At 44.4% G+C, this 19,123-nt stretch overlaps 1 protein-coding gene across 1 annotated transcript in view; it reads right to left on the reverse strand.

The window, feature by feature from the left end:
- LOC308329479 (proton-coupled folate transporter) overlaps positions 1-19,123 on the reverse strand; it is a 96,562-nt gene that overhangs the window by 43,595 nt on the left and 33,844 nt on the right. The window contains exons 7-8 of the mRNA XM_080783800.1: positions 17,509-17,710; positions 14,774-14,871 (exon numbers count right to left, since the gene is read on the reverse strand). Of these exons, the coding sequence (XP_080639926.1) occupies positions 14,774-14,871; positions 17,509-17,710 (300 nt within the window). The remainder of the gene's footprint in view (positions 1-14,773; positions 14,872-17,508; positions 17,711-19,123) is intronic.

A 19,123-nucleotide genomic window follows, 5' to 3' on the forward strand; every position in this document is an offset into this window, starting at 1 on the left:
TTTGTGGCAACACAAACATTAAATGCCATTGACAACGAAGAGAAAATGTACGTCATATGTAGACGAGCAAATCGGGCCAACCGCAATCACATAACTTCAGTTGTTCATGAGATGATGTACGATGATAAGTGCGCCCCTCACTCACTTCACATGGGTGTGATTTTGTTTTGTAAGAGTTTGCGTAACATTTTTCAATAGGCAAAGTATAAACTAGAAATCTGCTCTCTCTCTCTCTCTCTCTCTCTCTTGAGATGCCAACTTGCGCCTTGTACACAAGAAGGCCACGTATGGCTTACTTGTGACTTGACTAATTGACTAAATCAATTAGCCTGATGAACCACTTATTTCATACTTTTTTTTCGTTCAACAGACAGACAGGCAGGCCGGGTGACAGACAGACAGGCAGGGCGACAGGGACCCAGTGATTAGAAGGCTATAGAGTTTAAGTGCCTTGCCCAAGGGCACGTCAGGGGTAATTATTATCCAATAGAAAGGCCGTTATGGCTGCAGGTCGTGGTTATTATCCAATAGAAAAGGTCTGCAGGTCGCTATCAGAGTCACACCATCAACCATAAATCATCACCGCTGGTGGACACGTGCACACACACGCACGCACACACGTTTAGACTCACAGCATTACGATATTTCAACCCTCAAAGGCGAGTTATGTGTGCGGACACACACGCACACGCGCACACACGCGAAGCACACATCGTTTCCCCCCCGCGTCTTTCCTTTTCTTTCCGAATGCTTACAAAGAGACACATGCACGCGCACATGCACACACGTGCACACGCACGCACGCATCCACGCACGCACGCACGCACACACAGAGCGCCAGTGTGGCTGATAAATAATCCCGTCATTTTCTGGACAACAGAATAGAATGAATTAACCTTCAACCATCACAGCTAGCATCAATTATGTGTGTGTGTGTGTGTGTGTGTGTGTGTGTGTGCGCGCGCGCGTGCACGTGCGCGACTTCTCACTGAAGCTCCGGTAGCCGAAGGGAATCAGACTTGTCAGCAGGCACACACACCGCACACACGCACGCACACACGCACACACGCACACACGCACGCACACACGGATGATGACGATGATGATCATTGCGGTGTGTGTACTCAGAGGTCATGTTTGTATCTCATACATTATATGTATATATAATATACAGTACATTGACCACTGACCACAGCGTCCACTCATCATGGCCAGAGCAGCCTCGTATCTCCGTGTATACAAACTGTTCACGGTTCTTCTGTAAATGAATACCGCCGATCGCTGTCGGGCAGAAACCTCTTATCTCCATATACAGTATATCTAACAGTGTTTTTGAGGGGCGCTATAGAGCCCCTCCTATATGCCCAGCTTTGTGTGCTTGTGTGTACACCCCGTAGCGATGATCTGATTGGCTGAGCCATGTGTAGTATACCCCACAGCGATGATTTGATTGCTGGTGTTACGCGTCGTGCAGCGTCTGTGTGGTTTTCTTTGTTTGGCTCTTCGACTAGAGATCATGTCACGTTCTTAAAAAAAACAAAAACAGTCCACTTCCTTCTTTAGGTATACGCATGCATTCACATTGGAACGATCCGTATCTGAATACACGTCAACGGTCCAGAGACCCCCCCCCCATGCGGTCCCGGGGACGGTTGGGTTGATCCGCTCCCAGGAACCGTACGCATCATTCACACTAGTGTAGGCTATACGGTGCTGCGTTGCTACTTGGCTATCGTGTCATGACTCTTTAGTCGACTGGTTAACGTATACGTGCCGTTGGAATGGGGAACCCGGGTTCGCCTCCCCGGCAGAGGCTACATTGGTGGCAGCGGTGTGTTTGGGTAACCTGACTACAAGTATGTTCCCAGGCGGCACAGACCTTAACCTGGGTAGTCGACAGCCCAAACAGTCTCACTCCCTGGGGCGGAGGTGGTCCCCCCCAGTCAGTCGAGCCTGGCTCCTGGCTGGCGCGCGTGGAGTGACGCGCTTCCAGTTGGGGACGACGACTGTAGGCTATACGGTGCTGCGTTGCTATACTTGGCTATCGTGTCATGGCTCTTTAGTCGACTGGTTAACGTACGTGCCATTGGAATGGGGAACCCGGGTTCGCCTCCCGGCCGAGGCTATACACTAGTATCACAACATCTGCCAAGTGGTCCCGAGTGCATGCGCACCCGGGGCCATATAGTGTGAATCGCCCCTTAAACTCTTTGTATTGTCATTAAAATGTTAAGTGTTTAGAGTAAATTCTTTGGGGAGGCCACTTGTAGCATGTATCCTCAGAGTCCCTCCAGTGAGCACCGGCTACACAGCTTCAGAACCACCGTTACTGATGCATAATGACCCACCTGGAGTATAGAGGTCCTTGGAATTCAAAAGGTTGAGAATCAGATTTAATCATAAAGGATATATATTTATTTCCCAAATAAATCATTATGCAGACCTTGAGCTTATTATGAGGCCGGGTTATGTATCGACGAGTGTGTCTTTGTGTGCGCGCGTGAGCACACGTGTGTGGGTGTGTGTGTGTGTGTGTGTGTGTGTGTAATATTCCGACACACACACACACACCCACACACACAAGCACACACGCGCACACACGTTTGAAGAACACTTTGAAAGGAAATCATGGAATGAAGCGGACCGGAAGAAGGAACTACTATATGCATTTATTTTCATCAGTCATTCGTCCTTGTCGGGCAGAAACCTCTTATCTCCATATTTACACTTTTTGTGTTTTTTCGTAAATCTTTGTCGTACCCGATCACACTACGCCGTCACACAAAGGCATCAACAGTTAGCAGATCTACAAGCTCAAAATGAAGCGTGAAGTGGCGCGTTTTGAGCTTGTAGATCTGCTATACTTTTGATGCTTCTGAATGTGAATCAGCTTTTGGACATAATTATGAGGTTTCCAACCGACGGAGATGATTTGTTAGGATGGTGTGGTGGTAAAACGGAAATGACGGAACTGGAATTCAATGGACTGAATCATCGTGAATGGCGTCGACCAACCATGAGGCCGGCCTCGACTCCGGTCCGCTCGTATTATTCTCCGCGGGTTTGCGTTTTGCAAACAGAGCTTTCATCCCATTCAGATCCCACTCAGGTACGTTGCTGACCATTTGGTTTCCCTACTACAGATTTGACTGAGAGACTGCCATCAAGCAAACTCCAGCTTTTCACCAGAGGAGAAAAACTTTTTTTTTTTTTTATTTTTTTTATGAGTTAATAGCACAGGCAGACTCTTCACATACTAGAGCATATCTGACGACGAAGTGTCAGAGCTGAAATCGACATGTAAATATGAAATAAATGCTTAAACATGTAGCTAGGTGTAATGCTATAGAGACCACAGAAGTGAACCTTTCAAGCCCGTTTTCTCAACTCGCTGTTTCTCCAAAAAAGCCGTATCTCCAAAACTGGTGGGTCAAACTGAACAACCAACATGTCAATTTGAAGTGATGATTCCCTGCTTTCATATAAAACATGACAAAACGGAAATTCCAAAAAATCCAATGGCAGTCCCTCAGTCAAATGTAGTCACATATTTGTGCTGACCCCCCTCCCGACGAGAGCGTTGCGTTTCCTTATGCAAATTGGCTGTACTTTCGCCGTTTGCGAGGACGCACAGAGGTGCTCATTATTATGCGGCGGAGCCGCGGAGAAAATTGTTATACTACAATGCAGCGCGTATACTGCACGTATACGCAGCGACAGCGCTGCGGCCACTCAAGGGTCCTGACTTCACTCGCTCATCCCCTCGATTCTCCTGGTTCACGGAAGTCATTCCTCTACGGAGAATAACATGGGGACATCTTAACACATTGAGTACGCCAACGTGCATCAAAATAAAGGCCGCTATAGTGCCAGAGTAGTCTGATCGCATTTACTCTGAAAGCCAAGAACCGGAAATACTTTCTTAAAAAAGTTGACTTGACAAAGTGAGCTCATAATCCCCGATCAACTTAATATATTTATATAAACTCCAAAAAGCGTTCATATTTTGCGGGAGAGACGGATGAGGAGCAGAAATGCAGCGCCAGCATATCGATCCATTCATCACCACGGAGAGCGCCCTGGATGAGGAGATACGAGTCATTCTTTCCGCCGCGCTAACATGGGAGTCAATGACAAGCTAATACTTGCACAGAGCGTTAGCATACGGCAAGCGAAAAGCGAAATGCCAAAAAAAAAAATAGGAATAATTCTGATTATTATTATCTCGCCCCGCGTCGTTTGGACGTCGCTAGGACGTCCACAGACGTCTAAGGTATTACTCGTTTCTGATCCTTATGACGTTTCCAGACGTGTTTTGTACAGAATGTGTTAAAAACGTTTCATATATAAGCATTGTGGTCCAAAAATGAACAAAGGTGTCTCAGCGTTATTGCCGGGGAGGTGTCTCTGTATCGTTTGCGACAGTCAGTCACTCATATATGATAATACAGTCCGTTTCTATAGCGAAAATGTAACTAATTTGATTCCCGAGCGCGGTACGGCTGCAGCTCACCGCTCCTTGGCATGTGGCTCACCGCTCCAAGAGATACGGGTCAAATGCGGAGAACAAATTTCACTGCGGTAACGTGTGTGACAAATCCTATGACCTTTTGACTACCATTTTTCCCTCAAATAATTGAGAAGCAATGTCACACTGGCTGATGAAACGGAGAAAGCAATGAAACAGATGGATGGACACACGGATGGACAGAGCTGGTGAAAACATGCTCAAGGCCCTATCTTGCCTTATTGCCTTATTTATACACCTTTTAGGCATTATTCACTATTTTGAAAAGACCTTTACCTTGTAAATGGGCTATTTTAACTATTAAAAAATAATAATAAACACCAAAAAGGCATAAAGGGCCCTTAATCTTCGGCCACTATAGGCCTGGTGGAGATAATAACCTGAAGGAGAAAGCTATACAGTTAGTTTGATATAAAAGGGGGGGGGAAATCACACCCGTGTGAAGTGAGGGGCGCTCTTATCATCGTACATCATCATGAGCCTTACTCCTCTGCGAAGAGAAAACTGGCCACAATGTAAGGCAGAGCCAAAGGCATAGCCGGTATAGTGTCGGGCCGGAACATCCGTCAGATGTACACAGTATACATCCCCCGGACACGATATTGTTTGTGACCAATCACAAATCTTGTTTCATTCACGGAGAATGTAAACAAGATTTGTGTCAACGTCACTTCCTTGAGCGGTATACACTTCCGCCAAAATCCTGCTACTTCCGGACAAATGTCAGCGATGCACTCTACAGCGTACAGTAGGTCTTGCCCAGCATGCGGACACATAGGAGGGGGCTAGAGCCCCTAAAAAAAAACCCTATGTTTTTTTCTGTTTTCACTCTACTAGATCGCTGAAAGTACAGCCGCTCTATATATCGCTTGTCGCCAATCTATTTTAACAATTGTAAAGTTGGTCACGTGGCCAAAAGATGTGCGGCCCAGCCAATGACAATATGTGCGGCCCAGCCAATGACAACATGTGCGGCCCAGCCAATGACAACATGTGCGGAAAAAGATGTGCGGCCCAGCCACTGAAAACATGTGCGGAAAAGATGTGGCCAGCCAATCAGAGTCACCAGCTCTCAGCCCACAACAGGCCCGCCCCCGGCTCACATGTCACTAGCTCTCAGAAATTCAGAATCTGCAGCGTTCTCTCCGTCTCTCCGCTCTCACAGGAGAAGACACAAACAAGGAAGGGGAGGAATTGGATTTGGCTTATTCCTTCTAAATGTCTGTATTTAAAATATCACTGACACAGCGATTCCCTTACTTACATCAACATTGTTCTTTGTCACTACTTGGTTCGTGGCGAAATATTAACATTACACATATCGCTTTGCCTCTTTTCCCGCAGGCAATTTCCTTCTTCCCATAGTGCGCGGCAACGTAATCGCGGGCATGAAATTATAGTCTTACAAAAACTAAAACTTTTCTTCGACAGAACGTAAAGCCTGCACGGTGTCTTCCCGTGCCAGACGTCCGTGCCAGAGAACGAGGAGAGAATTCAAAGAGGAGACGAGCGGAACGAACGGCAAACCCGTGTATAGCGCCAATTAAAAAGGCCCGAGCAGCCAAAGACAGATCAGTCCTGGTTCAGTCAGACGCCAGATGGCACAACCTTCAGGAGGTAAAAGAAGTGAAAACATCTCCTATATGCAGACAGGAGAGGAGAAAAGGCTTCGCGTAGCACGCCGCAGCAGATGCTGCTGCTGACGCAGGCATGTGACGCAGGAGGAGGCACTTCAAAAAAAGAAAAGGAAAAAGAAAAAAACCTGCAGCTTTCGATCAGAATCAGTTCCGTCTCCGAATCCTTGCATGGTGACAAATGACATCTCAATGACGCCTTCTTAAACGTACTGTGTGTGGTACAAAAGTAAGGTAAAAAAGTCTTTGTAGTGTTTTTAACTCATCTACGTAATTTCGATCTTCATCTATTTTTGAGTGCATGCAACCACTCCAAGGAACAGCAATGTCCGTGTTCACCTATATGTACTGTACCTATATGTGTCCGCCTATGTGTTGGTTAATGAGCACCAGTATTATGACTATGAGTACCAGTAGGGGCGCTGTTGTGCCAGAAACAGAGAGAGGGATACTGTTGCCTGCTAATGAGAGAGAGAGAGAGAGAGAGAGAGAGAGAGAGCCCTGTGCCCTGAATATTAGACCCCTTTTACACGAGAACAGTTATTTTAAAATATATTTTCCTGAACGGAAAATGGAAAAAAACGGAAACGGATTACTCGGATTCGTGTATAGTTCCAGACACATAGCATTCGGAGATTGTGGAAGAGTTGTCTGGCTATACGCGAGACCGCGTCAAAACGGATTCAGGATCAGGATTAAAATTCTAAAGGTTTCGTTTTGTGGGGCTTTTTAATGCCTCTATTGTCTTTATGTCTATACTGTCACTATCGTGACAGTAGACAATTAGACAGATAGGACAGGGGAAAAGAGATGGAGAGTGACACCTTTTAAGAACAAGTCACAAAGTGCTTTAAACAGAGAGACACATATAAAGACATATAGCAAGGAGGCACACGATAGAATAAAATACATTGTCAATAATACACAAAATCACGACAATAACAGAAGAAATCAAATAAAAAAAATCACAAATCACATGGGCAGCCTAAAGGTGCCCAGACGGTTGAGCTAACCGTCGGGGGCCAGGATTCAAATCCAAACATAATAGCTGATCGAAGTATAGCAGATCTAAAAGGTCGCAGATATTCTATATACTTTCGATGCCGTTGTGTGACGCTGTAGTACAGTATACGTATGATCAAGTATACGTAACGCAAAACGTTTAGTTAGAATACAGAGGTAAGAGGTTTCTGCCCCCGGACAGCGACGACCACATTCCTTGCTATACCCTCCTCTCGTGTCATGCGACGGATCGCGGCGCAAAAAAACAGTTTAACCCATTCTGACCCGAGATCAGATTCATACGAGGTTTCCACTGGACACACACTGGTCTGATGAACCCATTCTGACCGGAGATCAGATTCTAAAAAATGTCAGTCGTTCTTCGATTTTTCAAAAATAGCAGATCTGCAGATCTGCTATTTTTCAATAGCTAAAGCATAACATGATGCTGACACCAAAATGGGTTCCCGTTCAGAATGGGTTAAAATGGAGATACGGGGTTTTTGCGGGAGCGACATGCAGCGACAATAATGCATTATTCATGGCAGTGTTGATGAAAAACAAGTCTCGTTGTTATCAGCCTCTCTATCTCCCTGCCCTCCCCATCCATCCATCCATACGTCTAGCTCACGCCCTCCTCTCTAATTAAAAAAAAAACTAGTTAGTTTCAGCACTTCTATATCACTCTCTCTATCTCCTCTCCCTATAGCTCCCTCTTTCCTTTTTTTCTTTGGGTCTTTCTCTCTTTTTCAACCTATTTTTTTTTCCTATGTGTCAAACGGCCCTTTATCGAGCCTTAATTAAACTTCTGTGTGTGTGTGTGTGTGTGTGTGCAAACAGCCGCTATTCTATAGCGCTCCTGTCAATCGATCGTTGCACTATGACGCTCGTATAGACAAACGCGCACACACACACACACACACACACACACACACACACACACACACACACACACACACACACACACACACACACACACACACAGTATGTACTGCATAGTCAAAGATTTGCACACATTTTCATGGATTCCAGGAACATAAGCGTGTTACTTAGTTGCCACACAAAATCGTGACACACACACTCACACTATATAATGTAAACACGGCTAAAATGTAAAATGACGCAGATGCTTTCCTGCAGGATCGAATGGGTTATGTCGTGTATAGGACTGTATAGGTTAATAAAGCTGTGTGAAAATAAATGTCCAGGGGAATCAGGTCAGTGCTGTAACCACGGTTCTGTAACCACGCAACGGGAGAATGTCCCTTACACACCCGCACCCTCACGCACGTGTAACAGTGTAAATAATGGCCTGGGCCGTGGCTCAGCGGTCCATGCATGCAGGCACCTTGGGCTGGTAATCCAGTCTGGCAGTGTGCCGTGGGTTCGACTCCCGATCCCGACGGCCTTTACTGCATGTCACCCCCACCCCCCCTCCATCTCCTGTCAGCCTATACTGTCTGTCCCTCCATAAAAAAAATATAAAATAAAAGGTGAAAGCCACACAAAAAAAAAACACTTTAACAGTGTAAATAGTGTGTTTGATAAGGCGAGGCCGCACGGGGGTCTGGGTAGACATTATACACACAGTGTAACAGTGTAAATAATGTGTTTGATAAGGCGAGGCCTCATGGGGGTCTGGGTAGACATTACATGTTATAGCTATACTCCCACACCCAACAGCGTGAGGAAGACCCAGAGATCGAATGCCATCTATTTTGTTCATTTTGTTTCCCTTCCACTGAACATGAATGGTATCGGCTCGACTCCACGTTAAAGGAGCATTCCACGCTAGAAGGCTTTCTTACCTTTATTTGTAGTTGTTCCCACCAAAGAGGTCCAGGTGTTATTTTGTGCAAAAGCGCATTATTGGCTATTTCCCCTAATATAAGTCAACAATTGAATTGAATTGCATTGAATTGAATGGGGCTATGGGGCGTTGTGACAATTCGCTTATGTTTCCATCGCTCAAAAATCTTTTTCTTTTGATAAATCCTCTCTTCATAATGTAAATAGTATCCCAACACTTTACTACTTACTTCGATGGAAATAAGCGAATTAGCACAAAAACCGAACCCCCATTGAGTGCTTATATTAGGGGAAATAGCCAATAACACAGACTAACACCTGGACCTCTTTGGTGGCAGCAACGGCTCCAGAAAATTGTGACTGGGGCTGCTATGGAGGGACTGGCTATTTATTTACGTAGGGGGTTTACACAGAAGTCAGTCAATTTGGCTTGTTTGGAGGGGTCTTAGGCCCCCCCTGGAGTTGTCCCCGTTTGGTGGGGACGTAACTACAAATAAAGGTAAGAAAGCCTTCTAACATGGAATTCTGCTTTAAACACAAACAACACAGCTGTCTTACCATATACACTACAGTGGTCTAACTAACTATAATTACATTCTGAGGCGCTTTTACTTTACTGGAGTATGTCAACGTTTCAGTACTTTTACTTCTACTCCACTACATTTTACTGACGTACAATTTTATTGCTGGACTTTTACTTGTAACAGAGTACTTCTACACTGCAGTATTGTGTTTCCACCACTGACCACATAGTTGTATAATAATACTTATTATATTACGTAATCTGCAGTGGTGTGCACAGATAGACACTAGGGGTGGTAGAGCATCCCCTGCCCTTTTGGCAATGTGCCCTTTTTTGAACAGTGGACCATGGCGACATTGATCAATTGTTGATAAAAAAGCTTCTAATATTATTATTTAGACCACAAAATGTATAAATATCACACTATTAAGGCAACCGGCCGGTTCCACGCACTGCGCAAGGTGCCCTTTTTTTTCCACCTGCCCCTCTGAATGTCTGTGCACGCCACTGGTAATCTGTCATGAATGAAGCTTGGGTGTTTTTAGTGTGTCATGTCGGTTCATTGTCATTGCCTATGTGTGAAATTAAAGTGTCCTGTGTAAAGTCCATATATGGGCTGCAGGGCTTCCTGGAAGCATGACACTTAAATAAAGAAAGAAATCAATCATATAGTATAGGCCTATAATGTGGATATTAACCAACTAAAACTATAAAACCTACTTTTCATGAAAAGAAGCGCTCCGCCGATTATTTTGTATTACTACCAGGGATGGACAAAGTGTTTGACCCCACGCGGGACTTGAGTCAAAGTACAGATGTTACAGTAGCTTATAGTGTGTACATGTGTAACGTCCGGGAATCGAACCGTGGAAATCTTAAGCATCTAATTCCCCCTTGGTCAGGGGAGATATTAGGCTTTTGGTCATTAGGTATAGAGGAGAGATAGAGATAGAGATAGATAGTTTGTCTCGGTCATGGTTTATCCAGCATTATTACATATACAGCAAAAGGGATTGGCATGATACAATTGACCGAAAAGGGAAGATTTTTGAGATTTAAGTAAATCTCATAGAAGGAAACAAAGACTGAATAAAGAAATCAAATTTCAAAATTGCTGAGCCACTATACATATGGTAAATAAATAGTCCATTTATATAGCGCTTTTATCCAAGGCGCTTTATATAGATTGTGCATTACACTCGCCCATTCACACACACACATTCATACACCGATGGCAGAGGAAAACCTTGCAAGGACATGCAACCTGCACATCGGGAGCGATTAGGGACCAACTCCCACATATAGGGATCAAACTCGGAAACCTCACGGCTCCCATCCGGCCACTCTTCCCTCCACTCTACCGCTGAGCCACTGCCCATATGCACCCATTGTGTGAGAAACCAGTATGAGTGAGAAAAACGGCCCGGGTGTCTTTTGAGGCCGGCCCCCTAAGACCGAAGGATAACATATAGGTGTAATGTGGTTAAGCAGATGGAACCCATGTTATAAGGATATGCATTACTAATATGTCCATGTCCTATAATGCAAACTTTGATTAGTTATTAATGTAGGAGGCCTTGGTCGTGATGAAGGCAGCTTATTGCCGGTCAAAACGCTGGCCTTATCTGTAAAATAAAAAACGAATCAATCTTTGCATCAATCTTTGCATCGCGTCAAGGCTGGGTTCTCGAGGTTTATTCCCACCAGCCTGCTGGGCTGAACTCCTGTGTGATTTAAGACACACACACACACACACACACACTGAGAAGACCAAAGTGAATGCGCCGACAAACGACCGCAAAGCTCACTGGCAGCGGTGGAAAGTAACTTTTAGTTAAGTACTTTTACTTAAAGGGGGAGTGTCAAAGCCCGAGATTAACATTGCTGATAAGGTACATCACGTGGTCTGAATGAAAACAGTTTCAAACGACACGTGACTATATCTCAGGCTCTGACGTGACCTAGCATCTAGCCGAGCTGAGTGGCTAGCGCAGTAAAGGCTAGTGGTTTTGAGGTGGCCTTTTGCGTCATACAAAGTGAAAGTGTAATAAAAAAAATTATTTTATTGCTCGAAAAGCTTCCTTACAATGACATTGAGTTGACGTGTAGGTCTTAGGGTAAGCTGTTGCATAATCGCTATTTCGCACTCGGAGTTCCATGCTGCGGCAGAGAGCTGGGATGCAGCCCTGCTCACGTCCGTTTGTCCCCTCTCACCGGCCGGGCACAGCCTAGTGCGCACACGGTATAGCCTCTGGTAGTCATGCAGGCTGCTCTCAGCCGGTCGGACTCTAAATGTGTGAAAATAAAATGTATATAACGTACTCAAATGTGTTAGTTTTACCAATATTGTTTGTTCATGTGAAATGTTTGTTTATGCATAATGAATTGATGAGAAGGCACATCAAAACGGGGAAATTGCCGTACTCTTTGAGTGTGTGTAAACGTATGTTTTCTCATGCCAATAAAGCCCATTGAATTGAATTGAATTGAGTGTGACTCTGTACCAAATAATAAATTGCCTCAACTGATCGTCTGACCTGTCCTAGATTATAAGCCATGAAAATATTCTGCATTCTTTCCCATTCTGCAGCAAGGGGCGATATAATGCTGTGATTCATTCCACTTTACTGACCGTTTCATTGCCTATATGTCCGATTGTCCGTCATGAGTGACTATACTCGTCGCCATAATATAAGAAAATGTGTGCTGTAACTGCAGACCCGAATAGTTCTGATGATCCTCATGGGGGCTATCCGCAGCCCCGCCTCCCCCCCCCCCCCAGCGGTGAAAAAAAAGAAGTTGATGTTTTCTCGCGTTTACGCTGATATAATGACGTGAAGCTAGCGGAAAGGCATTTACGTGGATTTCATGTGTCCCGACCTAGAATGCCTGTGATCATTTAATTATACTTCGTACTAGTCTATATATATGATATATAAATGCCGAGTGCACTTGCATGCCTATGCATGCATTCTAGAGGCAAGTCCCATAAGGAAACTGCCCCTGCAAGCGACACCTTTTTATTTATTTATTAGGATATTTCTATAGCATGCGCGATTGCGCTGCTCACTTGACAGCCTTCTCTAGGCTACTCGCAGTGCAACGCGTTGTGAGCTTGTAGATCGGCTCCCGTGGACTCGCGGTGCATGTTAAAAAACAAACTCACAATTATAATAAGAACATAGGCCTACACTTATCTGCATTCTGCACTGTACGAATCCAACGTTGTTTAGTGTTGTTTAGTGAGTCAGTTCTCTGACTGTCGGTGTGTGTGTGTGTGTGTGTGTGTGTGTGTATGGAGGGGTATAATATTTGATATACATAAAATGATCACCCATACAAGTTGATCATTATAGCCTAAATAACGCTATGTCAAGTTTCATCATACTTCTGGTGGCTATTTGGAGAGCTCCAAGTTGTGCACGGAGAGAGAGAGAGACCGCCCCCCCATATCGGTGTGTGTGTGAGAGAGAGAGAGAGAGAGAGAGAGAGAGAGAGAGAGAGAGAGAGAGAGAGAGAGAGTGTGTGTGTGTGTGTGTGTGTGTGTGTGTGTGTGTGTGTGTGTGTGTGTGTGTATGGAGGGGTATAATATTTGATATACATAAAATGATCACCCATACAAGTTGATCATTATAGCCTAAATAACGCTATGTCAAGTTTCATCATACTTCTGGTGGCTATTTGGAGAGCTCCAAGTTGTGCACGGAGAGAGAGAGAGAGAGAGAGAGAGAGAGAGAGAGACCGCCCCCCCATATCGGTGTGTGTGTGTGAGAGAGAGAGAGAGAGAGAGAGAGAGTGTGTGTGTGTGTGTGAGAGAGAGAGAGAGAGAGAGAGAGAGAGAGAGGGGCGGACACAGGTTAGGCCGGCCGCTAGAGTAGTCACAGGCAGTGTACTGGTAACGTTACGTGAAGCTCCAGGGCTCCGTGAGCCCTGTTCAGCATTTAGCCGGCTGAGGGCGTGTCAGCGGGGGGAGACAGATAGACAAGATAGGTACGATGGAGCCCGTCGCGCGGAATTGCGATTATGCAACAGTTTTCCCTAAAACTTGGACGTCAACTCGGTGTCATTCTGGCGAGTTTTTTGTAGCAAAAAAGTAATTTTTCCACCAAACTTTTACCCAGCTATGAGGCTGAAGGTGGCCTCAAAACCACTAGCATGAGTTGATAGCCACCAGGAACGCTAACTCGCAGAGCCCAGAGCCGCTCTGACATTTAGACCAGATACAAGATCAATTTCATTGGTCAAATTGAGCTGGCCCGACTTTACGTCACAATCTAGATGCTAGCGCTAATAGCCTTAATAGCTTCCCGAGGGGCGTGACATCCCCGCTTTAAGTACTGTACTTAAGTAAAATGTTAAAGGTATTTGTACTTTACTTGAGTATTTCCAAATTTCCAGTACTTTTACTTCTGCCCCTGCACTACATCTCGGAGACAACATTTGTACTTTTACTTCAGTACAATTATGAAAACTTTAGCTACTAGTTACTTTGGCGATTTTAATTTGGATTAGACAACACACAGTAACCACTTCAACCCTATATACATTTGAAAATAGCCGATCTACAAGGGTTGCGTTGCGACGCATTGTGAGCGTGCAGATCTGCTATTTTCAATAGACTTTGTACACATTTCGAACTTGTGAAGTGGGACATTCTGCAACATGAGTACTTTCACTTTTAGTACTTTGAGTACATTTTGATGCCGATACTTTTGTACTTTTACTCAAGTACATTTTCAAATCCCGTACTTTTACTTGTAACGAAGTACTTCTAAAGACACAATGGAGTACTTTGTCCACCACTGCTCACTGGAACAACCTGGGGTGCTGATCGAGGGACAGACTCTGAAGTCCATAGCATGTCACGTACTGTACTGTACAGTACAGTGTGTTTTCACCTTCTGCCCAGTTTTCCTCGTGACATACTGTATCTTTGGGGCTTAAGATTTACATATTTACGTACCGTTAATATGACAAAAGGTGCTATGAAGTAACAATTTAATTCAGGTGGTGCCGTGGATGAATAAAAGGTTACTTATACTGCATGTGTGACCTTCGTGAGCCAAACCACTACCCTAATGAAGGTATCAGTGCAGTAGTACAGCATACTGTAACTTCATTTACAGTATGTCAACGACCCCCACAATGAGTGTGTGTGTGTGTGTGTGTGTGTGTGTGTGTGTGTGCGTGCGTGCGTGCGTCTGTGCGTGTGTGTGTGTGTGTGTGTGTGTGTGTGTGCATGCATGCATGCGTGCGTGTGTGTGTGTGTGCACGTACCAAGACTACCATTCGGACAGAGTTGAAGATGCCATAGAGTTCAGTGGAGAAGTCTCTGGGAGGATATGTTAGGAAGAGCAGAGAGACTGTCGTTTCACCTGCAATGAACGCACACACACACACACACACACACACACGCACACACACACACACATCGATTACTATACTTGCGAGGACATCAACATCATGTGTAACGCCGCTAACCCTGAACCCAACCTGAAGAATGTTCTCTCCTCACTGTAACTAAGTCTTTATAACTCCCAAAAAGGACGTATTGTCCTCCCAAGATTTGACCCTCAAAAGCTTAGTATGCGCACGTACGCACACATTCACACGCACATAATGCACATACACACACACACACACACTTATTTCAGGCTTTATAATGTTTGGAGCACGCACGCACACACACACACACACACACATACACACTTATTGTAGGCTGTATAACGTTTGGAAAAGATGGATTCAAAACACTGGGGGATTGTTTTTGTGCTTTGTCAATTGGAAAGAACATTGTCGTTCCCACAAGGTTGTTTAGAAGAAAACCAAAACACCATGTGATATGATATGAATGCAGAAAACCAAAACACCATGTGATATGATATGAATGCAGAAAACCAAAACACCATATCGTTGCTGCTGGGAGGAAACCTCCTAACTCCATTTTTGAGGTTTTTGATACATATATCTTTTCATAAATCAGTGCTATTGAACACCACTTGTGTTGTATCGAAAATATTGAACCAATGGAAAGTAGTAAAAAGTGCTTGGGACAAAACCTCTTTACTCCATTGGACCCTCAAACTGTCTGCTGAAGCAACTAACTCCACCACCTCTCCCCCTCTCATGGAAGTAATTGACAATATATGAACTGAAAACACCAACTTTGATGAGGCAGTATTGCTTTGTTTTGCAAAATAAGGTTTTCTTAATTTCCTGAAAAATGTATATATTATTTAATTTCCTGAAAAATGAACATTTTGGGCCCGGACGGTTAGCTCAACCGTCCGGGCACCATAGGCTGCTGAGCCCAGCCCTGGCGGCGTGCCGCGGGTTCGATTCCCGATCCCGATGGCTTGGGGGTGTCTTCGGTTCACCCCCATCTCTCTCCCCATTTCATGTCAGTCTACTGTCAGCCTATCAATAAATGACATGACATGACATGACATGAATGCAGAAACCACTGAACCACCCTTACATAATTACTATTGGGTCCTTTGGTTATGTTTGTGATTTTTCGAGAAACAGTCAGTTGTGGACGACGTACAAGTTTCCACCGACGAAAAAAAAACAAGCCTCTTCACTTCATATCATCAAGAGTGGAACACTGCTTCAGACGAGTGTGTGTCATTATGACATCACACCACCGTTAGTTAACTTGAAGCCACACACACACGATTATGGAACAAGTACGCCCATGTCTTTAGTTTTTACCCGACCACAAGAAGCAACACAATCTGTCACAGCTTGAGAATCGCTGCTATACCGTAATACACCCTGACATCTCCATGTCAGTGGTACGTTTTTCCATATCAAGGACCCCCAAAATGATACTCAATTATAGGCTGCGGACCCTCATTTGAAAAGATATGCCAAGGACCCCCATAAGAGGAGAGGAGTGATTCTCCCTTTTTTTTTTACCTGAATTAGGCTACGGTCCCCTATTTAATTTATTTAATGGCATTGCTATGTCTGGGACCCCAGTGTACAGTATGTTGTAAAAATCAAAGTTAATTTAACTCTGTGGGCTCCATTTTCGTCACCGCTAAACCCCTTATCCCTAAACTTCTTTGCATTTTTTTTTTTACTATTTCGAAAAACGTTTTTGAATAGTTCAACTAGCCAATCTACATTGACACGTTGTGAGCTTGTAGACTGGCTATTTTAACTATTCAAAAAATGTTTTGCAAAATAGTAAAAAAAAAAGGCAAAGAAGTTTAGGGATAAGGGGTTTAGCGGTGACGAAAATGGAGTTCTGAGAGTGTACAAATGGAACCAAATGGACCCGTTACCATGTTGTACACTCTCTGAGTTACAGACACACATTTGGTTCCTAACTATCATTGAGCTGGGGACCCCCTGGAACTCCGCCAAAGGACCCCTGGGGGTCCCTGGACCCCACTTTGGGAACCACTGCTCTACGTTACGACAGCAATGTTTATAGCACCTTAGAGGCTATACCACCATTAGCACAGGAGTGGGTAATCGGTGTGTGAGAGAGCTAGAGGATTTCTCTCATGAAATTAAAAAATATATATTTTTAAAGATCTATATACACTCGATTCATTTAAGTCCCCTCGCAAACCGTGTGCAAATTAAGTCCCGCACACATAATCCTTCCTCCAGCCTATCAGCCCATATCGTTTGTGTCAGGCAGAAATCTCGTATCTTGTAGGATGTTGTTTTTTTCAGTAACTTTTAAATGTCCTACTCCTACAGCAGTACTTCATTATACAAGAGTGTTGCCCCTATAAAGTAGTGAAAACAGCCGATGTTACAAGCCAAACCACAAGCCTGCGACGCGTTTTGAGATTGTAGATTGAATGGCTAAAGTAAATCCATCACTAAAAGGAACAGCTTTAGATGTTGGACATACCGTAGAAGTACAAGGTTTCACCGCTAATAGCGACGCTATATGCTCTGCAGCGCCGTGTGTAGGTGTGTGTGTGACTGTGTGTGTGTGTGTGTGTGTGTGTGTGTGACTGTGTGTGTGTATGCATGCGTGTCCTCACCTGTGATCACCACATGGTTGAGGAAGGTGCAGGTGATGAGCAGCAGCAGCTTCAGTCTCTCCTGTCCCGCTCTCTTCTTGAAGACCACCGTGAACGACCTCCTGGCGTGTGACAGCGCGCCGCCGGCGCGGCCGCCGGCGTCCTCGTCTCCGACCTCATCACCGCCACCGTCGTTGTCAACGCCGTCCAGGCTACCACCCTGCTGTCGCACAGGAAACGCCATGGAAGTATTTAGGGACGCTATCTAAATAATAACTCAGCAAATGTCTGAATGTCTGTCTGAATGTCTGTCTGAATGTCACTGACAGCGCATTATCTCATCATTAACTATGCACAAATCACTCCCACTTTTCACACAGGCATGGACCATCATTATATGGAGGGCGTAACGGTCCGGAGCCCTTTTTCCCAATTGACACATTAATGATTAATAATGAATTTATTGGTGAATTAACCTCGCACCCGATCCGTCCCATAGCACACCTGCATCACAGTCACTCGCACTTTTCACACAGGCACAGTTAATCCATTAATAAGACTCATAGGTCTACAAAATGTCTTCTAAATCATGACAGTTTTCCGAAAAACCTATACTGTATGTTTCTATGTGTAAGTGGTTCTCCAAAGTTGTTCATGTCAAGGACCCCCCAAAATAAGACGTATTTGGCCGCAAACCCCCATCTCAAAATATTTTGTTCCAGGGACCCCCACCAGAAGCAAAGATTGGGAGTTAAAGCGCATATAGCGCGGCATTCGGTGCCGTGCTATGAGCTTGTAGGTCATTCAGTGCTTCTCAACCAGTGGTCCAAGAGTTACATTTTTGTTAAACATCTGCATTAGTTAAGTCTACACGATTAGAGAATGTAGAAGAATTGTTATTTTTTTTTAATCAACGTTGGCCTGTTATCTCTCCTATGGTACCACATCAAAACGGCATGGAATATTCTCTCAATGACAAAACAACATCATTATTCTTAATTATAGTCTTGGGTCTGAGAGGCAAAATCTCAACTCAACCCAATCGCGGTCCGTGGCTCACATGGCGAATACCTGATGGACATTATGAAAACGGTTGAAAACCTGACTAGACTGACTAATAATTGCTTTCAAGGACCACTACTTCACCTCTTTCCAACCCGTCTTCAATGAATGAATCAATCAATCAATGGATGAATGCATTTGGTGATAAAAAAGGAAAGAGCACATCAGCACAACTTCCATACACATTATAGCACAGCACACGACACACTATCACAGAGGAATAAAAACACAATGAAACACCCGAGGCTATATTTCCATTGTGGTCCTCTAAGGAAAACACGGAACAGTCACAACATAACAGAGATAAAGACACCAGTAGCAGCAGCATTACAGCAGTGGCGGAAACAGTACTCAACATGTTTTACTTAAGTACTTAACAGTACACAGCCTTACAGCAGTGGCGGAAACAGTACTCAGTACTTTTACTTAAGTACTTAAAGGACAACTTTGGTTTTTTTTTAACCAAGGTTCATGTTTTAGGTGGTTATTAGAGTAAAGTAAAATAAGTGTTCATTTTTCTTCATTTGCTGCTTTCTTTCGTTTTAGGGATTTTAGCAGTTTTTGACAAGGGGGC

This window comes from Protomyctophum bolini (genome assembly GCF_963924005.1).
Source record: "Protomyctophum bolini genome assembly, chromosome: 15".
In the NCBI taxonomy this organism is placed as follows: Eukaryota; Metazoa; Chordata; class Actinopteri; order Myctophiformes; family Myctophidae; genus Protomyctophum; species Protomyctophum bolini.